Source organism: Bipolaris zeicola (genome assembly GCF_000523435.1).
Source record: "Bipolaris zeicola 26-R-13 unplaced genomic scaffold scaffold_86, whole genome shotgun sequence".
NCBI classification, from domain to species: domain Eukaryota; kingdom Fungi; phylum Ascomycota; class Dothideomycetes; order Pleosporales; family Pleosporaceae; genus Bipolaris; species Bipolaris zeicola.
Genome location: NW_006912135.1, coordinates 74,111 through 96,960, shown reverse-complemented (window position 1 = coordinate 96,960; position 22,850 = coordinate 74,111). Strand labels below are relative to the sequence as shown.

At 50.9% G+C, this 22,850-nt stretch overlaps 12 protein-coding genes across 12 annotated transcripts; 6 read left to right on the top strand and 6 right to left on the bottom strand.

Moving 5' to 3' along the window:
- Positions 1-179: 179 nt before the first annotated feature.
- Positions 180-1,177, bottom strand: COCCADRAFT_97640 (uncharacterized protein; the record flags this gene model as incomplete). The annotated part of the gene is made up of 2 exons (XM_007714684.1): positions 180-610; positions 661-1,177. The coding sequence occupies 2 exons, from the start codon at positions 1,175-1,177 to the stop codon at positions 180-182; spliced, it is 948 nt and encodes a 315-aa protein (XP_007712874.1).
- A 1,259-nt stretch (positions 1,178-2,436) lies between these two features.
- Positions 2,437-3,273, top strand: COCCADRAFT_97697 (uncharacterized protein; the record flags this gene model as incomplete). Its single annotated transcript, XM_007714683.1, has 1 exon — positions 2,437-3,273. The coding sequence occupies one exon, from the start codon at positions 2,437-2,439 to the stop codon at positions 3,271-3,273; it is 837 nt and encodes a 278-aa protein (XP_007712873.1).
- Positions 3,274-3,793: 520 nt separating this feature from the next.
- COCCADRAFT_97677 (uncharacterized protein) lies at positions 3,794-4,293 on the bottom strand (the record flags this gene model as incomplete). The annotated part of the gene is made up of 2 exons (XM_007714682.1): positions 3,794-4,124; positions 4,196-4,293. 2 exons carry the CDS (start codon positions 4,291-4,293, stop codon positions 3,794-3,796), a joined length of 429 nt encoding a protein of 142 aa, XP_007712872.1.
- A 323-nt stretch (positions 4,294-4,616) lies between these two features.
- COCCADRAFT_5541 (uncharacterized protein) lies at positions 4,617-5,216 on the top strand (the record flags this gene model as incomplete). Its single annotated transcript, XM_007714648.1, has 1 exon — positions 4,617-5,216. One exon carries the CDS (start codon positions 4,617-4,619, stop codon positions 5,214-5,216), a length of 600 nt encoding a protein of 199 aa, XP_007712838.1.
- A 188-nt stretch (positions 5,217-5,404) lies between these two features.
- Positions 5,405-6,996, bottom strand: COCCADRAFT_37287 (uncharacterized protein; the record flags this gene model as incomplete). Its single annotated transcript, XM_007714681.1, has 4 exons — positions 5,405-5,640; positions 5,696-6,641; positions 6,716-6,898; positions 6,976-6,996. The coding sequence occupies 4 exons, from the start codon at positions 6,994-6,996 to the stop codon at positions 5,405-5,407; spliced, it is 1,386 nt and encodes a 461-aa protein (XP_007712871.1).
- Positions 6,997-7,392: 396 nt separating this feature from the next.
- On the bottom strand, positions 7,393-8,619 carry COCCADRAFT_37286 (uncharacterized protein; the record flags this gene model as incomplete). Its single annotated transcript, XM_007714680.1, has 1 exon — positions 7,393-8,619. The coding sequence occupies one exon, from the start codon at positions 8,617-8,619 to the stop codon at positions 7,393-7,395; it is 1,227 nt and encodes a 408-aa protein (XP_007712870.1).
- A 1,162-nt stretch (positions 8,620-9,781) lies between these two features.
- On the top strand, positions 9,782-10,264 carry COCCADRAFT_26740 (uncharacterized protein; the record flags this gene model as incomplete). The annotated part of the gene is made up of 1 exon (XM_007714655.1): positions 9,782-10,264. The coding sequence occupies one exon, from the start codon at positions 9,782-9,784 to the stop codon at positions 10,262-10,264; it is 483 nt and encodes a 160-aa protein (XP_007712845.1).
- Positions 10,265-11,471: 1,207 nt separating this feature from the next.
- COCCADRAFT_37284 (uncharacterized protein) lies at positions 11,472-12,974 on the top strand (the record flags this gene model as incomplete). The annotated part of the gene is made up of 5 exons (XM_007714679.1): positions 11,472-11,475; positions 12,022-12,082; positions 12,130-12,208; positions 12,296-12,688; positions 12,804-12,974. The coding sequence occupies 5 exons, from the start codon at positions 11,472-11,474 to the stop codon at positions 12,972-12,974; spliced, it is 708 nt and encodes a 235-aa protein (XP_007712869.1).
- A 1,582-nt stretch (positions 12,975-14,556) lies between these two features.
- Positions 14,557-16,556, top strand: COCCADRAFT_37283 (uncharacterized protein; the record flags this gene model as incomplete). Its single annotated transcript, XM_007714678.1, has 5 exons — positions 14,557-14,770; positions 14,898-15,102; positions 15,163-15,682; positions 15,751-16,251; positions 16,338-16,556. The coding sequence occupies 5 exons, from the start codon at positions 14,557-14,559 to the stop codon at positions 16,554-16,556; spliced, it is 1,659 nt and encodes a 552-aa protein (XP_007712868.1).
- A 306-nt stretch (positions 16,557-16,862) lies between these two features.
- Positions 16,863-18,609, bottom strand: COCCADRAFT_5535 (uncharacterized protein; the record flags this gene model as incomplete). Its single annotated transcript, XM_007714647.1, has 5 exons — positions 16,863-17,206; positions 17,254-17,761; positions 17,820-18,026; positions 18,085-18,402; positions 18,463-18,609. 5 exons carry the CDS (start codon positions 18,607-18,609, stop codon positions 16,863-16,865), a joined length of 1,524 nt encoding a protein of 507 aa, XP_007712837.1.
- Positions 18,610-20,350: 1,741 nt separating this feature from the next.
- Positions 20,351-21,085, bottom strand: COCCADRAFT_97643 (uncharacterized protein; the record flags this gene model as incomplete). Its single annotated transcript, XM_007714677.1, has 2 exons — positions 20,351-20,897; positions 20,952-21,085. The coding sequence occupies 2 exons, from the start codon at positions 21,083-21,085 to the stop codon at positions 20,351-20,353; spliced, it is 681 nt and encodes a 226-aa protein (XP_007712867.1).
- Positions 21,086-21,302: 217 nt separating this feature from the next.
- On the top strand, positions 21,303-22,794 carry COCCADRAFT_37280 (uncharacterized protein; the record flags this gene model as incomplete). Its single annotated transcript, XM_007714676.1, has 2 exons — positions 21,303-21,942; positions 21,995-22,794. The coding sequence occupies 2 exons, from the start codon at positions 21,303-21,305 to the stop codon at positions 22,792-22,794; spliced, it is 1,440 nt and encodes a 479-aa protein (XP_007712866.1).
- Positions 22,795-22,850: the final 56 nt, after the last annotated feature.

Sequence of the window (22,850 nt, the reverse complement as noted above, 5' to 3'; positions counted from 1 at the left end):
ACACCAACTAGCTATTGACTGACCAGATGCACCATCTGCCGCCGCAGCAAGAGTCTCGCGCGGTGGCTTAGACTAACTTGCTATACGAGGACCTAGAGGCTTGCGTATACATGGCGCTCGGAATTAACTCACCTACATGCATCAATGTCCCTCTCCTCACAACCAGGTCCCTGGTCCAATCAGAGAGCATCTCCCGGAGCACCACCATCGCCGTGCATCTTCCTCGCCTCGGCCTGTTCTTTAGCCTGGATGTATTGGTACTTGAGACGGGCAGCCTTCAGCTCAGCTTCCGCCAGATCTAGCTCCGCCTGCAACTTTTGCACCGCCAGAGACTCGTTCGAGGCATCGGCATCGCACGTGGAACCGGCCCGTGGGCCTGGTGAGAGGGAAAATGCGGGCGCCGGGTGGGCAAGGAGAGAGTAGCCGCGAGTAGATCGCGTCGAACTAATGTCTTCATCGTCGTCTTCGTCGGTGAGGACTGGTCGATTATTGCGGTTGGTCATGCGATGGGCGTCGTTGGGTGTGTTACTTGCACGTTGGCGCTTTTTCGCAGCTGGGTCGTGGCGCTGGAAACCACCAGCATCTGCTCGGCGGAGACGGGCGGGCTTATCTGTCAAGTTTTAGCATTCATGGCCTTCAGAGGCAGTCTTCGACACTTACGCTTGTGCCGCTTCTTCATGACGCGAGCCTCGTAGACCTCATGAGCACCACCGCGGCGGCGCTTCGCACCCTTCACCTCATCCGGCTCGACCAACTCTTCAAAATAAGAATCAGTCGAGGAGCTGGATGATGGTTCCACCGCCTCGACTTGATTCTTGCGCTCTGGGTGCTCGTACTCGTCCTTGAGCTCTCGGATGTCGTTCAACCGGCACCAAGGATGCTTGGGCTCATGCAGAGCGCACTTTGCGTACAGATCCGCTTGAAATGTGGCTAGGTCGCCCTTCTTGAGACGCGAAATAGCCATGAGATCCTTGATGAACTGGACACCCCAGTTGCGGGGGTCGTCCTCCGTCTCTTCCTTGATGTGATCACGGCGCTCGCAATCCCACGCGCGCATCCGTATGTCCTGCGGGATGATGTCTACAGGATCCGAGACACCAAAAGAAGTAGCAAGCGCAGGCAGGAGGCATAGCACCAAATCCTTAGTCTCTGGGTTTAAGGTTTCGAACCTGCGCATAATGGGAGTCGGCGTATTCCAAGTCACTGTGCGGTGTTTCACGTAAGGTCTTCAGCCCTGTAGTTGCAGAGTGAGTTACCTACAATGCTAAAGTTAGCAAAGCGAAATTATCTCAGAAGCTAGAGGCGGGAGAATCGCTTCGAGTCCACGAGGCTTCGACCTGGGCAGAGAGAAGAATATGGCAACCAATTCCTCAAGTAAACTTACTGTGAAACGTTGCTGCTAAATACACTGTGGGGACCAAGAGGTGGGCGAATTGAAGCCAGTGGTGAAAACAAGATTGTCAAAGCGCATTCACCCTTGAGTACACCAAAAATGGTGATTCTCTTCTTTGAGTAGATCAGGTGCTGCAAATCCAATGAAAAACGTGGGTGCTACACGAGAATGGACGACCCGAAGAGTTTAGCGTGCCGTATTTGTAGAATTGGGAAGTGAGAGAGGATGGAGGCTAGTAACCATTCTGGGACTAGTAGCAAGCATGAATGCTTTCACCACTATTGTTTGTTGTGAAAGATTGGCATGAACGGTGAAGAAGACAAGGAAACGGGTTCGAGAAGCGCTAAAGAAGTACCATACGAATGTGACCAGCTGGAAAGACTATGTGGGAGAGATCCTCTTGATCTAGTCCTGACAATAGAAATGCGTCAGGGAGTACTAGCCGCATGAGAGCAGTCCATTCGCGGGGTTGTCTTGTTTCGTGCCGCTGTGTACACCGCACGGGTAGTATATGCCTCTTCGTGTGACAAGCCCAATTGAGCTTTGGAAGTGATAAACTGTCTTTGTAGATTAAGCCTGCAAAGATGTTGAGGCATTTCTTGTGCCAGGAGAGAGGTTAAGAAGAATTGCTCATGATGCCCAAAATAATGTGAATTGGTCGGTTGCTGTGGTACAAAGTCAAACGCCAAATACTAGTTACAGCACGTATACTAGTGACAAATAAGTCTGACTAGTGGGAAGGAGAAGCAGATTCTAAAGATTGCAGAAGGTTGCTACACATGCACAACACTGGATGAATTGATAACCGTAAAGTTGTTTTGCTGTCATGGTTTTGGCAGAAATGTCCGGACATGATAAGATGATGTTTCATCAAGAGGCAGAAGCTCGACACGGTCCTTGGGCACCGGCGTTAGTAGTGTTACTACTACTAGCGTTTCCTTATATCCGCTAATCCTTGTCGTACCTCCAACCTCAACCCGCCATGTCAACGCGCCGAAGCTTGGGCGGCAAAGTCATGAGGAATCAATAGCACGATAGAAACAATGGCTGGGAAAAGACAACACTCGCCTTCCCCAGCCCCAGCAGAAATCTACTTTTCAGCTCCAATCCATGAGCAGACATCGTCCTTCACAGCCGCCTTCTCTCCCTCGCTCAGCGCAAAAGCCCTCCAAGCGCTGCCCGAGTTCCGCACCGCAACGCACAGGATCGCGGCATGGCGCAAGCCCTCGCGGCAAAAGTCACTGATGCCTGCGTCGCACACTCTGTACGAAACGGGGTATGACGACGACGGTGAGAAATGGGCGGGAACACGGCTCAGCAATGTACTGCGCGACACATCGACTTGCGGGACCGTGGTTGTTGGGCGCTGGTACGGCGGCCAAAACATTGGTCCTATTCGCTTCACGCATATTGAATCGAGTGCCAAGGAGGCGATTCGCAAGGCCAAAGTCGCAGGCGCTTTGTCATCTGACAGTGCGCAGCAAGCTTCGAGTTCTGCCAGTCACAAGAAGCAGAAAGTGCAAGAGGAGAAAGAGCGAGAAGAGGCGAGGCGCAAAGAGCTCATTGGCAATCTGCAAGAAAGAGATTACAACATCTTCGCGTTGCGCAAGCTGCTGAGCGAGAAAAAGGCAAGGTTGCAAGGCGAGGGGCGGGCGGAGCTGCTGACGCCTCAAAAGCTAGTGGATTACGATAGCATGAGCATGGAAGCGTTGGGAAGGGTGGACAAGGCACGGGATGCAACGATTGCGTTTATACTGAAGCAGATTGACAAGATAGACGAGGAGGCGAAGCTTGCGGAGACATTGGATGCAAGTGGTGGCGAGGAGGTGCTCAAGGACGCGGACAAGAACAAGCAAGGAAGAAGCACTAGCGACGCCTGAATGAAGTGCCTTGTCTTGGGCTGATTGCTGTAAAAAAAAGTGCCGTGGTATCTTGGTGGCCATGGGCGTCACGTGGTATCATCATCTGAGCAACGCATTCAAGACATATGGGTGCGCTTGCAGTCTGCCATGACGGTCTACCATGACGAAATAGCTTGGGGGCCTGCCTCAGCAACATCAGGGGAAGACATGTATACACAAATAGCGCCCTCCTGTGATGGCTAGGATGAAGCATTGCTATTCCAATGCAGCCATGTTGCCGTACTGCGCTACTAGATGGTCCAAGAGCCTATACAGTGGTCTTTATATCAACGAATACAAGCTTCTACTTGCACCCTAGAATGCGGTGGTACAGTCAGTGCAGAGAACTATACCGCATTTATATTACAAGCGTGATGAGTACATGTTGTTTCCAGGTCATGGCAGCAGGACGTCGGCGTCTCACTTGCCATGTATAGAGCTTCATAGAAGCAGTTCCAGCACACTGGTGTGTTGGCCACCCGTCTCGTCCTCGGCCCTCTCAATGACTGATATTCCACCTGCCCTTCTTCAACCGCCTCATAATCATCTTGCGCCCCTTTTTTGTCCGCAGACGGCTCAAAAACCCATGCCTGCGCTTGCGCACCAAATGACTGGGATTGTACGTGTCGCGGGGTCCGCAGCGGATCTGCGTACTGCCCAGGGCGGGATGCGCCGATATTCTGCCCACAAGGTCTAGTGTTTCCGGGTTGGCGAGGGAAGACGAGGTGCCAGGCGGGGCCAAGGTTGACGGCGACGAGTATGTCGCAGGCACGAGGGGACGGCGGGGTGAGAGGAGAGATATTTGGCGGGCTTGCGAGGGCGTGGATAGGCTACAGAGAAGAGAAGAAACAAAAGTCAGCGATGCTAGGTCATGTCGTGATACAAGAGGGTGTGCGCATACCGTTGTGCTGCTACTACTGCTGCTGTGCCTGATGTGCGTGGTCTGAGAAGCGCACAAGAGCTGGTTGAAGCAACCCTCAGGCACCGAAAAGCGTTCATCGCGTCCCCTCTTTTCTGTTCTTCTGTACAATTGGAAGACTTTGTATCTGCTCTTTTTTGTCCCTCTGCCTCTCTCAAATCCTCTTTTCTTCCCCAATTGACTTGCGTGTGTGTGTAAATGGTTCGTCGATTGCAGCGCCCCGTTCCCCAGTCCGCAGACCAAAACTAATAAAACATGGGTCGGGCGTCCGTGCGCAAAAAGTTGTATCTTTGCTCGTGTACACGCTCATACCCAAGACTCTTTTCTGAATGCACCACTCAACCCAAGATTAATGTTTGTGCCATAACCAGTTCGCCTCATTTTTTTATACAATCGCACAACCATGCTACTCGAGGCGCCTCCACCACGCCGCCAGGTATCCAGCGCGCCCGTGTCTCTCAGCGCCGCATCCGCCGTGTTAGAAAAGTACCTGCAAGACTCCGAGACACATGCGCACTTGCACCCCGACGCCCTCATCACTCCCGATGGCGTGACATTCAATGCAAAGGGCGGCGCCGTGGGGAACCTGCTCATGCACCATCTGCGCCGTGTAGCCGCGGGATTGCGCGGCGAGTACCTTGAGCCCGACACGACTCTCGAGGCCCAGGACGAAGCCCTGGACACTGCTGCTGATGGCGAAGGCAGCAAAAACACGGGCGCAGAGCAAGATTGGCAAGACAAGGCCACCTACCAGGCCGAGCTAGGCGGCATCGAGATTGGCGACGTGGGCAACAGGACCAACGTCGTGCAAGGTGGACAGGAACCACCAGTGCAGACCAACGACACCAAGAAGAGAAAGAAGGACCAGGCCCATGACCATGATCATAACCAACAATCGCCCGCAGATGGACAGGTGGACAAGGATGCCAGAAAGAAGGCCAAGAAGGAGCGAGACCTGCAGAGGAAGAGGGACAATGCGGCAAAGGCAAAAAAGTCGGATTAGCCATCTTGCCATGCCACCACAAACCGACCGAGATGAGAGGCACTGCCCCTTTTTGCGCCGTCGCATTGGAGCTACATGACAGTACTACATCAACGGTCCGCACCCAATCTTGCTTCCACACGCCCGTGGCCTTTTTTGTCCCACATCACACACTCACACGCACCGCCACCACCACCCCCGACTAACGCTTACAGCTCCCGATCCGTTGCCTTTACAGCCTTGTCCTCGTCGGCCGCCTTGTCAACCACAATCTTCTTCTCGCCCGTCCACTTCATAGCCTTGAGACGCTCTGTCAGAATCGGGTGCGAGTGGTGGAAGCTCGAGTAGAACCAGTCGGCATCCATGCTCGACAGGTTCTGGATCTGCAGCTTGATCAACGATGCGCCCAGCTCACGCGCATAGCCAAGTTTGACGGCAAAAGCATCTGCTTCACGTTAGTCTTGATCACACAAAAACACTCAAGTATTTGAGCCACGTACCTGCTTCGTATTCCATGCTGCGGGTCCAGATGTTGAGGAGAAGCTTGACGATCGAGTCCGTAGGCGACAGAATCTCGTTGAAGAGCATGAAGCCAACAATGGTCGGCTGCTCCCGGTGGAAGCCAAAGTCTGCGTACAGCGACCGGTTGTTGATGAAGACGGAGAAGAGGGCAAAAATGTAGAATAGATGCGCTTGGCTAATAAAGAGAAGTCGCGACGTGTGGTTCATCTTCCAGTGACCGAGCTCGTGTGCAAGCACGGCCTCGACCTCCTTCTCCGTGCTCTTTTCCAGCAGTGTGTCGTAGATGACAATCTTCTTCTTGCCAATCCAGGGCAGGCCCGTGAAATAAGCGTTGCTATGAGCGCTGCGCTTGCTGCCGTCAATGACCTGCAGCTCCGAAAGGGGAAAGTTGAGCTTGGAAGCAAGCGCTTCGACTGACTCCTTGAGTTTGCCGGGCTTGAGCGGTTCCAGCTTGTTGAACAGGGGCACAATGAGGATCGGGTAGACAGTCATGCCGGTAATCTGCACAACCAGCATGAACATCCATAGGTAGTAGAAGAAGCCCTGTCCCGTCTTGTTGATAATGGCCAGGAAGGCGCTTCCAATCGGAATACCAAATGCAATGGCGAGCGCCTGGCCCTTGACCATGTCCGTGAGCCAGAGCTTGACCGTCATCTTATTGAAGCCAAACTTTTCTTCCAGAACGAAGCTGTGGTAGTACGAGAAACCGAGACCGGCGATCAAGTCGATCCAACCGAGCATGTACATGAACAAGAGCGACTGCGATATCTCGCCCGAGAAGCGAGCAGGTGCATAGCGGGCGAGGACAGTGCCGGCGGCAGTCCAGACAAACGGGTAGAGGTTGAAGTAGAGAGAGGCTAGGTGCTTGAGCTGGTTGAAGACACCGGAGATGAAGCTGAACTTTGCTTTGGCGCGACCATATTGCTGCGGCCGTTGTCAGTATCAATATCACGACCGGCGCCACGTCCGCTTCAGTGGGGGAGGGAGGGGAGGCGCACCTGAGACTTGTCAAACGTTTCCTTTTCGATTTCCTTGTCGAGAGCCTTGGGGATAGAAGTGCGTTGGAGGACACGGTACTGGCGGAAGAGAAGCCAGTTTTCGAGGGCAAACTCTGCGAGAGAAAAGCCGACAACCAGGCGCTTCCATGGGAATTGCGGCCGGTCGAGCCAACGGGCCAGGCGCTGTAGTGTATGTTAGTGGTGAACGAAAGGTGGGGTAGGTTTAGGAGCAGAGGCAGCAATTGCAGGGCTAGACATGCCTGGAGAAGAGCCTGGATCATGGCGAAGTGAGAGGTTGTTGGGTTTGATTGTCAGACAACAGAGCACGCGAGATGAGGACAGAAAGCAGTGGTTGCGCGTCCGTCAGCGACTAGCGCCAGGGTCCTTGACGTAGCCTAGGAAGACTCGTGTTGGCCCTGACACCACCACCACCACCATACATACGCTTTCAATCAACATACTCATTCCGACAACCGTGCAAAGTATTACCCGCTTCCGCTGGCATTACTAGCTGGTGTACCTACCGCTCGTCGTGTTATCATTAGTACACAGCACGCTTTTGCGCCCGTAACAACGACACTCGTCACAGCACCAAGTATCTCGTTTGCATCTCATCTTGATATATTACGTATATACATGTACAATCGGGTAGAGATCCTCCACCTTCCACGTGACCCTCACGATTGATACTTCCAGTCAAACTCCTTCTTGAGCCTTCCAAATCCAAGCCGAGGCTTGTACTCGGCCACCTTGTCCGCACCAAAGTCCCATACAGTGTAGTATCTCTGGAGGAAGGCACTACCAACAAGTGCAAATGAAGGTACACCGGAAGGGTCAAACGGCGGCATACATTGTGCTCCAGGCTCGAGGAATTCATCGCCGCGAATGCTGACCACGACATCGTCCTCGGGCGCACCTTCACCAAGGACCAGGGAAATGGCCCAGGATGCGTTCATCCCCTCGCATGTAAAGCGCTGCGTGCCGTTGAGCAGACTTTGGTAATCCCAGCCGAGGTTGTAGTATAGAGAATCGATCATTTCGTATGGCACGGAAAGGCGACCAGCTCCTGTGTCGAAAACGGCCTTGCCGTCCCCGAACGTTGATAAAGTCATGTTTACCGACTCAATACCATTGCCGGAAAACTGCGTCGTGGGCAGTTTGCCAATGTGTGTCTCGACTGTGTGGTTTGGGTTGGACGGGTTCTTGGCAACCAGTAGATGGACAGCCTTCAACGGTGTGCGCCATAGATCATGCTCGTTGTTGACCTTCTGCAGAGGAGCATAAACCACCTGGCCGTCAACATACTTGTCCTCGTGACTGTCGCCAATGCTCAGCACACCGTCCTGAGGGCCCTCGTCTCCTAGGTTCTTGCCATAGTATAGGCCGAACCGGGGTTTGTCTAGCTTGCCATCCCACAGTAGCGTTTCAACCAGCGTCGACGTGTTGGGCTCTGCGATGGTAGAGAATCCAAGACCCAGAAATCCGTCTGCAGTGATCCACATCCATGAGCTCTCATTGACTGCAATAAATGACTGGTTCCATTCTACGGATCCATCCAGAGCGCTGAAGACATCCTGGTAAATTTCGCCCTTAATGTTACCGCCCAAGTAAGGAATCGTGGCGGGAATAGCAAGTTCGACGGCCGTGGATGATGCAGATGCATTGTAGTATTGTCGTTTATACAGCTCCGTGTTTTCTTCTGGGCACGAGTCTTGTGTACAGTCGGTGCTGACGGTCCAGAGGGTTGATGAGCCGGTATCGAACAACAACTGGTGTTCTTTCGGGGGCGTGCCGATGTCGAGCTTGACGCTGCTGTATGTGCCCTTGATGACAACGGGCAGGTCGAAGACGGCTGCCGAGGCAGTGCCGGCAATGGCCAGAAGCTTGTTGACGCTTCCCACCATGATAAATGTTGGTGTAAAAAGAATGGCTTTATCAGTACTAGGCGATGGAGAAGGGAATGAGACAAAGTTCCAGGACGTGACAAGTCCACATATATACAAACGCAAACTGTGCAGGGTCGTTTAAAGCAATGACGAACATCGCATTATCTATAATTCCAGCGGTGTGGGTCAGGTCTAAAAGGGCTGATGTGATGTTATTAATACCCTCAACCTAGCTTAGCACCTTCGTAAAGATGGAGAATAATCTCTTCCCCCCACTTTCGCACGATGTATAGAGACATTAAAACACACCCAAAAAACAAAAAGATATGTCAGTGATATTGATGGCTCTTTTGTCCACAGTGCCGGGTACGTGAGAGTATATAGAGCTCAGCTCAGGTAATCATATAAGAGCTCGTACCACGGTTGACTCTATGTATTCTGAAAGTCGATTGCACAGTAGATGGAACGGCCCGACAGGCTGCGCTAGACCAACAAAAAGCATGTCATTGCCGGACGATCGGAAAGCAGCGCAGAGGCCGCAGAGGACGAAAGCCCGCAACCCGCAACACAAGAGGTAGCCATGGCGTGCATGTTCGCACTACCATTTTGTGGTCGGTTCTGTTCACTCAGCTGTGAGACTGCATTTCAGTGGACGATAGTGGACGATGGAGGACGCTGTAGAGTCGAGTATTGCACAGCAGAAAGGGGCGAACAACCGTATATAAGCATGACCCCTGGCGAGACAGGGCCGAAACTTGCCTATTCGGCCATGGTTCTAGCGCAGAATTACCAAGAGGGCCATGCCCTGTAATGTGTAGATTACGATGAAGCCGCATGCCGCTGGATACGACTGCATGCACTATGTATAATGATTGTGACTGAAGAATAGTAGTATACTACATATCTGTGTATGTAGTGTAGTGTAGAGTAGGGTACACTTACAAGGTGCTGATGCATGACTCATGCATGGCAGTGACGTGCATACTTACTGCATATGACCGTCGCCACGGCTGCTGCGCCACACTGACCAAGGTGGCAACAAGCCTCTCCTTTCCCCAATACCCCGACACTCTCTCATCACACACATATTGCAACATCCCTTGACCTTGACCACCCCTCCAACATTCCCACCTCACCCTCACAATCTATCACTTATTCACTCTCGCAAACTGCACACACAATGGACGAAGACCTCATCGCCTTTGGCATCGTGATGCTGCTCTTCCTTTCTTTTCCCTTTCTTACCGTCCTCAGCATCACCGGTTGCATCGCATACTCGCGCACAAAGGCCTGGGACAAAGCCCGCAACCAACGCGCCGTCAGCCTCGAGTCTTCGGAAACCAATCGCCTCGTCGAAGATGGCGACAACAACGATGACTCGGACTTTTACGACACCGAGGACGAGGACGAGCACAAGCAGCGCCAAGCTGAAGACGAGGCTGACAAGCACGTCACTTTTGGCCAAAAGTTCCGCAAGGAGTTCAGGAAGGTCTGGACAGGCAAAGGAAAGAACGATATCTTGAAGCAGAAGGAGAGGGAGGAGAGGAGGAAGTTGGCCAAGGCGGTGGCGAGGGAGTTGGATCGCCGCGAGAGGCGGATGGCCAGAAGGGCTGCCACCAAGGTGCAGTCCTCTGACGATCTGCCAGCTTACACCAAAGCCTAGTCTGGCTACACCTACTCTAACCTTTGCTATGGAGTTGTAGTATACAGCATGCGTAAGGTAGACGACTTTCTCTTGGCTATAAATTGATACCCGTTTTTATTTTTGGATATTCATCAGAACCGCCGTGCTCCCTTCATCCTTAGTAGTACACCCTGAACTGGAACACTGTGCCCTCAAGTGCTATAGTATTTAAACCTGAAAGTCCTACTTAAAGACTATTGCAGAGATGGCCCCGGCATTTGCAAATCTAAACACGATTAATTTTTGAGGCAAGTCTTTAACTCTAACTCTAATCTTCCATGCTTCTGTTGTCTTTCGATGGCATGACAAACCACTTATACGACACTTGTAATTGCTGCGAGACAATGTACATTCTCCCACACAGCATAGATTACCGTTAGATTCACAAGTTCCTTAAACGCACATTTCATCGCTAGCCGAGGGTTTGCCAAAAGGATTGCTCACCGAGTCGCGCGTCTAGCATTTCATGTCTCGAGAAGAGAAAGTGGTTGGTGAGAAGATCAGAGTCTCGCTGTTTAAAGGGCGAGATATTCCGAGCCTACATAGTCTAGTTGTGCGACCTTTCATGTGCCTGTTACCCTGAACCACGTAATTAGTTCGCACATCGAACTACCATAAGTAATAAGAGGCGGTCTCTGTAAAATAACAAAATTGAAAGTTGAAGTAAGCAGCAGCGCTTGAGTAGTTCATAAACTCATCTTCGTATGTCGATTGGGCTTTGCTGAGGCCTACTTAACATGGGACTTTCGCTCTCATACTAGTTGTTGCTCATCAGTAATGATTAGCCAAAAGTACCCAATTCTCGGGCAACACCCAACTCGCTGCCGGTCTGAGTCCGAACAAGGCGAATCGTCGTAGTTAATCCACAGTTCTAACGCGATCCACATCCGTTCTCTTGAGAATGAGACTGTTCAGCTTACCGATTTATCGCCTATGACATCAGGATCAAACACCACTTTCTCTCGTTTCCACTCACAAACGCCGGCATCGTAACTCAACTGACGTTATCTGATGCTCTAGTCCGATTCTAGACGAACACCCACGGGTCAAGCCGCATATGTGAAACTCTACGCCCGCTAAAGGCCTCAAGACCGGAATCACTAAGGCCTGAGGGGCTAGGAAAGGTCCTCGTGAACTTGATGACAAGTCGCAGCTCCTTAGTGAGACGGGTGAGATTCTTGTGGACATGGGTTTCCTGGAATGCATTTCGTGTCAAGGTCAAGGGAAGTTCGAGGAAGAAGGTACACGTAAGTAGTGGTAGATGCAATATCCAGAAACCTGGGGTAAACGGCCTGGTTAGCTCGCCGGCTTTACCGTGAAACCCACTTCAACGACACATGGGACCGGGTGGTGCGATCGGGACCAAGGTGAACATCGCAACCAGCAGAGTCCCGAGACGACTGTAATTGGGCGGGCGGACCAAGATGTTTACTACTAGCGCAGCCGAGACGCGACACGTTGTCGGCGGATGCCCCGACCTTCCGAGTACTTACTTATTACTAGCCGTACGTACGTAGTCTGTAATGGCGAATCGCTGCTGTCGGATATACAACCGCATCTCCAAGACAGAAGTGCATCTCTGCTCACGGCACGGAGGTGACGGATATGTCCTTGGCGTTGTCATCATCCAAGATGTGCACACTACGCGCGTCTCAACGACTTTGTTCCCTGTGTCTCATGGCTCGCGAGTCTCCCCCATCCAGACATTGATATCATCCACAATATGCCTTTCATAGCCAGTAAACATGGCTCTACCTCGTACTCTCTCCCACTCAGACTCCACGTGCCTTGGTTGAGGTAATTCAAGGGCGATGCTTTTCAAGAGATTGACTGGGACTTCCAAGGAAGCACTCGAGATTTCTCATATCCAACGGTCTCCATAGAATCGTGATTACCGGCACCAATGGAGGGAAATTGACCCTGGTCATCTGAAGAGAAGAGCCCAATTATTACAAAGACCGGACATGGCGGCGTAGCGTCTTGATCGCGCCGAGCTGCCTATCACGATAGGGCGTAGTAGGTTACACGCGGGACTCAATTTGCCAGACTATGGAAGCAAAGGAACCGAGTACGCCGTACCGCCTTGCTCTTGTTTCTCCATACCTTGGCTTCGCTATGCGCCAATATGACATTGTGACGTACCTTCAGGATCTTACGGGTGGATCGTCAATTCCCCTTGTTGCAGGTCTTGAAATCAACTTGGAAATGTTAGACTTACTCTGTCGATATAAAAACATTGTAGCAATCAAACTCATGTGCGACAGTCTAGCCAAGGTTGGCAGGATAAGCGCAAGTTTGAAAACAAAAAATCCAAGTTCATTGCTCCAGCAGGTCAGAGTGACTGGCCCGATTCCTGCACTAAACGTCGGTGGCGTCGGGACACTTGTTGATGTGGCAACCAGAGTGAGTCGTCAGCAAATGCATCAGGTAGGGACAAGGAAATCTAACAACTCGGTCTTACATACACATAGATAATCTCTACCAGTCGGGAAACCACGCTGAAGCGTTCGCCCGATAGATCAAACTTTGTGTCACCGAATGGGAGTTCGCCAAGGGCGAACTCAACGGCACCGAGTTTGATGTTGCACAAAAGAGGGTTCAACCCAAAAGCAGCGCCGACTGCAGGAACTCGTATCCGCCGTATACCGACGCAGGGAAGAAGAAACATGAGAAGGAGAAAGAGGAGTAGGTTATAGATCAGGTGTTGGGCTTGAATGGGCTGGAGACATCGCTGTAGTTGTCTAAGACGGCACCATACCTATATTTGCCATTATTCTCCAAGACATTCGTTGTTGAGTAAGAAGTATCCACCTCAGAGTGCACAACTCCGTAGTGTTCCGAAACCCATTGCGATGCGTTTTGGTTGATTTACTGTGTTTCTGATGTCTGCTTCAAGTCATGCTGAGACCAAAGTCGTCGTCTGAGGCAGACCAAGCCTGAGATGGTCGTACGAACAATGCGATGTCGTGTTTCGCCTAGAGTAAAGCGAGTTGTGAGCACCCAAAGGGCAGGCTAGCAGGCCACAGATGCTTAACTAATGCAAAGATTCTAGAGCTGAGCATAGTAGTGCCTTGTCGTTGGCCTAAACCCTGCTTGGTATATTATGCGCCCTGGTCTACCTAGGCTTGGACACGACTAAATCACCCGAGTCCAGCTAACTCGATGCGGTAAGATTTAAACTCGGGGTAGTAATAATGCTTCAGCAAAAGAGCCTAGGTGGGGCCCCCATTTTATTCATTGTTTCCAGTTCCGTAACTAGCCAACAGTACATTCTGGTCTGAGCAAAGTACCGGACTCTATACTTTTCTTTTGCATTTCGACTTGTCTTGGTTCCTGTGTTTTTTTTCTCTAGAAGCCTCGTTAGCAACCTCCCCAATTTTCTCAACCGAATCGAACTCTCTTCAGCCTGCTCCAGATGTCGCTCTGGTTGGATTCACTCCAGTAGTGTTTTAAATATCGCAAAACTGCTCGTACTCGTCGTCCTTGCTTCTTTGTCCGATGTTGACAACGCCTAGGCAAAACCGGATGGATATGCAGGTGATCGAGAATATGTATGTCAGATCGAGAATTCATATGTCCCGTTAATCTCGCAAACTCCGATGGAGAAATAAAGGCCCCGCTTGTTTTATATTTCTTAGGCTTAAAAAGTAGTACAACGGGTAAGACTAGCGAGTGTCTTGGCTATTCTGAGATAACCCTGTACATTAGATTAGACCAACCCTGTAGGGTAATGCAAGATACAGCGTTGAGAGCGAGTAAGAATGAGCTCTGCTGCAGTTGATACAGGATTAATCCCACGTTGCAACGCGACGGGTTGTGGGGCTACAAATCACTAACGGTTGGGGACTAAGGCCTCAAACCGCCGACGCCTATGCCTCGCCTGGAAGGTCGACCGAATTCTGGCGACCCACTGTCAGGCCATCCCCTCTTACGGTGTAATAGTACCTATCGTCGTCTGGTTTCGCTCGTTCGCTACCGGTCCTGCGTCATCCTACACAAGTGCCGGCAACCAGGTCTCCCTGCGACTCAGCCCCAGAACCCTGCTATACCAAACTCACCCTGGCAACATGTAGATACACATTGTCGCGATGCCATAGTTCCCCCGCATTATCGCCGTTACCCACTATAGTGTATGTCGATCGTTGAACCGCAACGCAGCCTTTCTCCTTTGTGAATATAAAACTATATCCTACCAATGCTACTCCAACTGTACAATTAAATGTCTATTTGTATTTTCCTAGTCTCACAGTCTTTGTGAAGATAGAGTAATTATGTATCCCTCACAGCAAAGTCCCACCACTCCTCGTCCTCGCCAACAGGCTGGCTTGGCCTGCGATGAATGTCGTAGACGAAAGCTTCGCTGTGACCGAGAGCAGCCGCAGTGCGGATTGTGTCGAGACTCTGGCGTCGTATGCAATCGAACAACAACTAAACAGCCTCGCGGTCCAAAGAAAGGTCATCTGCGAGCGTTACAGTTGCGTATAAGTAAGTGCATTCATCCGTCTCTATTTCCAGATGCTGACAAGCCTACTAGTGGCGCTAGAACGTCGTCTGGGCGACCAGACTCTGGGTGATGAGACTCTGGGCGAACATACTGAAGAAGACCTTCAAGCTCTTCAAGATGCAAACATGCCCTACCCGTCATCAATAGAGGCGCCAACTAATGAATGGCTCGCTCTTGATGTCTTCAATGAAGTGCGAGAGAGCTCAGCCAACAGCTCATCCGACAGTTCCGCAGTCGAGTACTTTCCACTACCTGCGCCATTAATTGAGAATCCCACTATGGGACAAATCTCGGATGTCATCAAACATGACCTGTTCGTGTCCCAACCATTACGTGATAGTATTACACGACTAACTTTCGGGCGAATGACTAGTGACCATCTTTACTTTGATCGAGCGCATAACTTTTGTCCAATTCTCAACAAGCGGCACTATTTTGACAGAGCGAGGCAAGCCAGCATGGACAACAACATGACGGCATTCTCCGGTCTACGGTATACAATGTGGACAGTAGCCGCATCAACCTCGAGCCAGTTTCAGCATGTTCAGGACGAACTGTATGCAAACGCAAGAAGGATCCTGGACAGCCTCGAGATGGATCCATCAATGGATGACTACATTCGGGTGGAGCATCTTCAAGCGTGTACACTGCTTTTTATCTACGAGTTAATGCATGTCAACTATAGACAAGGCTGGATGAGTGCGGGCAAGCTTTTCCGGTCCGCTATATTGCAAAAGCTTCACACGGTTGATGGGCGTGATGAGCTTTCTGCCAATTCATCGCTAACAGGAACTGAAATCGAAGAACGAAGAAGAACTTTTTGGATGCTCTTTGTGATTGATTGCTTTGTCAGTCTCATGGATCAGCTTCCGTTGACCTTCAACCAGCATATAGTGGGTGCTACCCTGTTCTTCACAAAAAAAACTCAAGAGTGTAATCATGGACCTAACCAAGTAGCTAGATATTAACACGACTACCCATGCCCGAAGCAAATTTCCAGAACAACGACTCAATCGTTATGCCGTTACCATCACAAGCTCGGCCCGATGACGAACCCCAAGCACCATCCAGTTTTACCGAGTCCATTCGACAGGCCACTCTATGTAACCAAAGCCTATCCCACTACCAGCGCAGCATGGTTGAGCAAGAAGCCCAAGGTGCATCCAGTCTCGACTTTTGGACGCGCCACCAACGTCTCGAAGCCAGCATTACTATGAACTTGGAGCGCTTGTCGCTCCAAGACCATTGCGCAAATCTGCACCTGGACTCCCTGCCGCTCCTCACACACATGACGACCCAAGCAGCCATCATAACAATGTACAAGACGATGCAAACATCCCTGACCCAACCCGAAATAAGCACGCAACAAGACGCTATTGGGAAGCTAACCCACATGGTCCTCCCCGCCGCCCAACGAGTGACTGCCCTCTCCAAGGAGTTGTCGGAACTGAGCTTTTTCCAGGTACTACATACTCTTCATATTTCTATTTTTTTTATTCTTTCGTGGGATTGGAATCCAGAAATTAGCAAGCTAACAAGTATCCTCAGGTCCATCCCTTCATCCCCATCCTCCTCTATCACTGCATCGACTTTCTGTGCTCCCACTCATATCTCGATCCCATTTTTGAATTGCAAACTGCACTTTATAGTGCACTGCGGGGCCTGGAAAATATGAGCAAGATTGCAAGTGATTGTCTTGTCCGCCTGGAAATGACGTTCCCGTCGGTTTTGAGCAAACTGGGAAATTTACACTTTTTAATCGTATAAGCTTATTTGCTTGAATGCACGCATAGGCCGCAATCGGACTGGTGGGGGGGGGTTTCCCCTGTTCGTGGAGGATTCATTGTTTTTCTGAAGGTTTGCATTTTTCTGCTGTTCTAGCGTTGCATTGGAGAGGAAATTTTACTGTATATCACATGTATTGAACAATCACTAGGGGTATGGAATGAATGAACGATAAGTACTGATATGCTATGCAGGATTAGCAAGCATACTTCCGAATTCTCCTTGTACAATCACTGATGCGATCCAAGACAATCCTCCTACTCACCGAGAAACATGAGAACCTCCATTTCATAATGTGTACAAGAAATCTGGCCTCTGATCCCCCATCTCCATTACCTCCCTCTCGCTCTTCCCCTCAACCCAGTGATCCCTACGCCCCTGCCTCCTCTTCTTATTTTCCCAAATCAACAAGAAACGCGTAATGATGCTCCCGAAAAAAAGCCACAGCGTAAGGTAAGCAAGCACCACACCGTGGCCAAGAAAGTACCTTGGTTTATCTTTGCTGCGGTAGATATTCGACGATACGACACCATTAATGTTGCCCCAACCAATTACAAAACCGAGAGTGACACCCCGTTTGTACACGCCCTCGACATTGTTGGCGCACCAGGAAATTGTGTTTGCGATTGTGGCTGGCAAATGTTAGCATGAAGTCTGCTATATTCTAACTTGTACGCACGATAGATGCCAATGGCGCCTAAAAAGGTACCTGCATACTGTACATGTGGATTTCCAGATGCAATCAGCATGGCGAATCCTACGATGCCAAAAATGGATATGAATATGTTGCAGTAGCCTCGCTGTTGGGTACGGTCTGCAATATACCCGACTAATACTGTCACCATGGCGGCAACTGCGTATGGGGGTACAGAGAGCAGGTTGGCTGTCGTAGACTTGTAGCCCAAGCCTGCAATGATAGACGGTAAGAAAAGACTGAATGCGTAAAGTGAGCCGTCAGCTCCCATGTAAATGATAGCAAAGGAAAGTGTTTTCCAGTCTTTGACTGACTGCCAGAAATACTTTGTCTGGAATTCTTCGTGGCCAGATGACGCCTGCTGGTCGGCACGGAGGCGTCGTAGGACGCGGGCTCGGTCGTCGGGACTGAGGAATGTGGCTTCGGCTGGGAAATCATGGACCATCCAGTACGAAGCCACTCCTACCAAGATTGTGGCAAGGCCTTCAAGTATCTTTGCCCGGTTAGTGTACTCCAATCATGAGCATTGTGTAATTACTGCTTTGCCTTACGAATATCCATGCCCAACCGGGTTTTCCTCCTACACCATCCATCTGAGCAATACCTGCAGCGAGAAGCCCGCCAAAGCTGCCAGCAAGCGCTGCTGCTGAGAAAAATACGGCAGCACGTATGCCGAATTCTGCGCGCCTATACCAACAGCTGAGGTAGTAATTAACGCCAGGAAATAGTCCAGCTTCCGCTACACCCAGCCACCATCGCTATTTACCGTTAGCAGAGCTGAAGGTATCAATCTATTAGTACTGTCATGCCACCTACAGCTGTCATAAGCCCTGCATAGTTGTGAACCAGTCCCATGCAAGTCATGCATAGACCCCACCAAAGCATGATGATAGGCAAAAACACACTTGGTCTCATTTTCTTCAGTAGAACATTGGTAAATGGCTCGAACACCGAATAGCTGACAAAAAAGATGGTGAGACTGTTATTGTATTGGCTGTCAGTCATACCAAGATCTTGCTGTAGGCCGTCGACTTTTGCATTGCCAATATTTGTGCGATCGAGAAAGGAGATCAGATACAAAAAGGATAGCCAAGGGATGAGATGCAGGTCGATTTTTCGAAGTAGCTTTTTGTCCTGAGAAGAGGTTAAATGTTTGCAGTAGAGGATGAGGACATGTTAGGGAGGTGACTGTACGTGGATGGCGCGCTCCTCTTCACTGAGGCCAGCATCTGGATTTGGAAGATTCTCAATGGTATGAACGTGTTTGGTGGACTCGATATGCGCCTCACTACTTCCTTTTTCCATTGGTGTCTCGCTTGTATGTTCAACTGCAGAAGCCATTGTGCTAACTGGTTGTGTTGTGATATGCTGTGTGACTAAATGAACAATGCGCCCACGCCGAAATGAACTCGTTCCGAAATCTAAATGGGAGTGTTTGCGTCCCGAAGCGTGGGATGGAATACTTTGTACCCGGGCTTTTGCTCGCGCCCAACTGCGAAGTCGGCCATTCTTAAGCACATCACTATGCGTGCTGACTCCATGCAAGCGTCGGGAAAGAGCTGGGGTATCATCGTTCCATGGATATCTGGCCACGTCTAGCGTCTGGTCCCCTCACGCGGACGTCTTCCATCCTATGACGCTCACAAGAGTCAACCGCTGTGGGGTTTTGAAAGGGACAAGACCCCACCAGGGCCAGTCAGTGACGTGCCGATCCCTTACCACCGCACCGTCCCGATGCCATAGATTGTTCTTAACATCCTCCCTGTCACATACGCGAGACAATGTCCGCACATACACCTGACACCGATAACAAATCATTCTCAACGACGCTAAATGCCGAGAGTAGAGCCACTGTAACAGGAGTGTTGAAGCTCAGAAAGGATACGGCGTGATTGCAGACTACTAGAGATGCGGGGTGGTGGGACCACATGGCTAAACAAGCTTGCACAAGCATTGCGCTTGACGTCGGCATCATTACCTTACGCGTACGCTAAAAAAATCGTTGCGGGTATCTGCCGCGGCAATGCTTAATACACCATCTCATGCATGATTGTGCGGGGTCAACAAGTTTCTCTTCCTTGTATCTACATTGAATTGTACATGACTTGATTCGACCCAACCAAGTACTTTCAATTACGTTCGCCCTCGGGTCCATGAAATCGTCGTATAATTTCAGCAATGCGTTCATGGCTTTAGCACTCTCAACACCCTAATCGTTCTTTTCTCCATTTAGCAAAGTCAATAGATACCGACAACGCACAAAGTAACTGCGAAGAGATGGAAAGCTTCGATATTAACAAGGCGAATAACTCAGGAATTTCAATCGACATCCAACAACTTATATATACTCTACAATGGTCCTGATACAATAGATTCCAGAGTCACTGCCACAACGTAGCAGCGCCTGGCTCGAAGAATCGGTCGCAATTGATCTTCGGTACGTTCAACATCTGGCGAAGAGCTGACCTAGCCTGAAATCGTAATTGATAGACAGGATATAGCGGCACATGGGTAATTACTTGTAATGCGGGCTTGCTTCAAGGTAGTCATGTATCTTATTTGTTTTGCTATAAAAGCCTTGTTTTCCTTCCCCGCTCTACTGGTCACCATTCAAGAAGAAAAAACTAAAGGGTCTTTAGAGTGACGCTGCCTCTTGGAGTTTGGCTGTCCCACGACTGCAAGGTGTAGTAGTCACGTGGGGCTTTTTGGTGGTTTGAATGTACGGGAACAGCGACTCTGGTACGGGCAGATGGTAGGTTCTTGCGATTTGTCCTTGGATTTCCTTTTTGGGTAGAAATTCAAAGGAGGCGTATGAGTGCTGTCGATTTGTGTGATTTTGGTTCCACATTGGCCAAATGACTTCAGTTGTTGATCGTGAGAGAGGTAGTGTAGGGTATCAGTCGTAATGAATGACATTGAATAGGAGCCACGTGCATGACATGACAGTATTCCAAGCAACACAGGGGCAAGTGTTCGAATTTTGAAGCCCTAAAGTACTGGATTTAGATATCGTGACAAACGCCGCCCAAATGCAAGTGGTGGTAGAAAGGATGCTCGCGTAGAAAAGGATACCCGGTGCAGCTCAAACAACAGTCTTACGAGCCTTGATCTCGTTGGCTTTTTGCTTTCTCAAATTCCTTCGAATCCTCTCCTTCCTCTCTTGGCGGCTGTCCGCCCTCTGGTCATGCGCCTCGCCTGTCGCGCGCTCCTTCTTCTCGTCAACCTCGACCAACCAGTCATTCTCACCGTCCTTGTTTTTGCCCTTGTAGCCCCACTTGGGAACCCACTCGCCCTTGGTCTCGTCGTAGACCAGGTTGCTGTCACGCTTCTGCTTCTTAATGCCCTTCTTGGCGGCAAACTTTTCCCATTTGGTGGGCTCCTTGGCGGAGGGAATAGGCTTCTCACGAGGGAGAGGCGTAGTTGGCGCGGGAAGGATCAGATGTACGCCTTCTGAGGTGGACTTGACCTGGCAGGTAGACAGGAGTTGGTTGATGAGTGCTTGGGCGGCATCGCGGGCGGTGGCTTTGAGCGCTTCTTCGTCGGCGCCAGCGGGGATGGGGTTGGGGTCGTTTGCGAGCAAGTTTCCCAGGTCAAAAGTAAAGGGCGTGGGCTTGTCAACAGTAATAGGGCTAGGCCGGATGAGCAAATAGTGGGCTTGCAAGAGGGGAAAATGCATAGCTTACAGTCGGCTTGAGACGGTCGAGTCTGCGACCGAGTTGACGTCCATGGCGCCTCCATTGATTTCGTCGGCGAGTTGCGACTGCGTAGGTGATGTGACGCCCAATCCGACGCCGCCGTCCATTTCTGTGTCTGACATGGTTGTTGGAATTATTCGTGTGTCGAGTCTTGTCTTGCCGTGGGATGCGCAAAAAGTTAAAGTTGCGCCAGGCGGAGAGATCAGAATAATTTTTGGAAGTCAAGGGTCCGTGCACATGCGGCGGACCTCCGAGCGTGCGGGCATCACATCACAGAATTCAATCTTCAGCACCACACAAATCGCCCATTGCGGAGGGCCTGAGCGTCATTGGCCTGCCATGCCTCCTTCAACATGTCTGCGCAGCTTTTCGCAGCTCTCGCTTGATGCCACACCCGCCGTACCCCGCCTGCTGCGCCCACATGTAGCCTGCTTTTCCACATCGTCGATGCGATATGCCGCCGTGGCCAAGAAGAAGGGCATGGCGGCTGCGCCCAAGAAGGGCGTCAAGTCCCTCAACACCAAAAAGGGCAAGAAGGCGCCTAGCGCGGGTGACACGGGAAAGAGACCGGCCCAGGGCGAAAGAAAGGCTCAGCGAAAGCGTATTGTGCTGAGCAATGACAATGCCCTTGAAGTGTCTTCGCTGCAAGACCTGACCAAGGACAATGTACTCAGCGACAAGAATGAGGGCAAGGTCATGGGCCTGCCACAGGAAAATGTCGTGGATGCGCTGAGAGCCGTCGAGGCTTTCAAGACGTCCCAAGGATGGAGCCTCTTCCGCCGGCCTGCCGTGTTGATGCGAAGGGAAGCAATTCAGCTAGCAAAGCTGTTCAAGGACGTAGAAGACTCGGCAGCCGGACAAAAGAAGACTGTGCGGAGGATACTATGCGGCGAGAGAATGAGTGGGAAGAGCACTCTGCTACTTCAGGGTCTGGCCATGGCCTTCTTGCGCGACTGGTTCGTGATTAACATCCCAGAAGGTATGTGTGCCATTGAAGACTCGGGAAACATGAGTTCGCTGACATGACCCAGCCCAGGACCTTGTCAACGCCCACACGGAATATGCTCCTCTCCCAGACTCAGAACCGCTGCAATATACCCAGGATATATATACAGCCAGCCTTCTCCAGCAGATGCTCAAGGCAAACGGTGCCTTTCTTCAAGCCACAAAGCTCAGCACAAAGCCCAACCTTCCTCTCCCGCTCGCTGCAAAGGCAACGTTGAAAGAGCTAGTCGCGCTCGGCGTGGCTAATCCCGAGGTCTCATGGCCAGTCTTCGTAGCCCTGTGGAACGAGCTTTCATTGCCGGGGCGCCCTCCGATCCTACTTGCTCTCGACGGACTATCGCACATCATGCGCCACTCCGAGTACATGTCTGCCCAAGTGAAGCCCATCCACGCCCATGATTTGACACTTGTGCGCCACTTCGTCGACCACCTGTCTGGGCAGAAGAAATTCACAAATGGTGGAGTAGTTCTGGGCGCAACATCACAATCGAACTCGCCTACGTCTTCGGGTCTAGACTTTTGCATCCAAGTAGCTCTGGCTCGCAAAGTGTCGGCCGACGAGGTTCCACAATGGAATCCGTACAAGAGCGTGGACGCCCGTGTCATGGAGGCTCTCAAGGGTCTGCACGACAATTCACCAGAGTTCAATGTCATTGAGGTTGGTGGGCTAAGCAAGGAGGAGGCGCGATCGATCATGGAGTACTATGCCGAGAGCGGTATGCTGAGGCATCGAGTCGACGAGGGCTTCGTGACGGAGAAGTGGAGCTTGGCAGGCATGGGCAACATTGGGGAGCTGGAGAGGGCCAGTGTGCGGATGCGGCTGTAGTTGCTGTACTATACATGTTCTTGTAAATCATCTACTACCCACAATGGCAAGCGCGT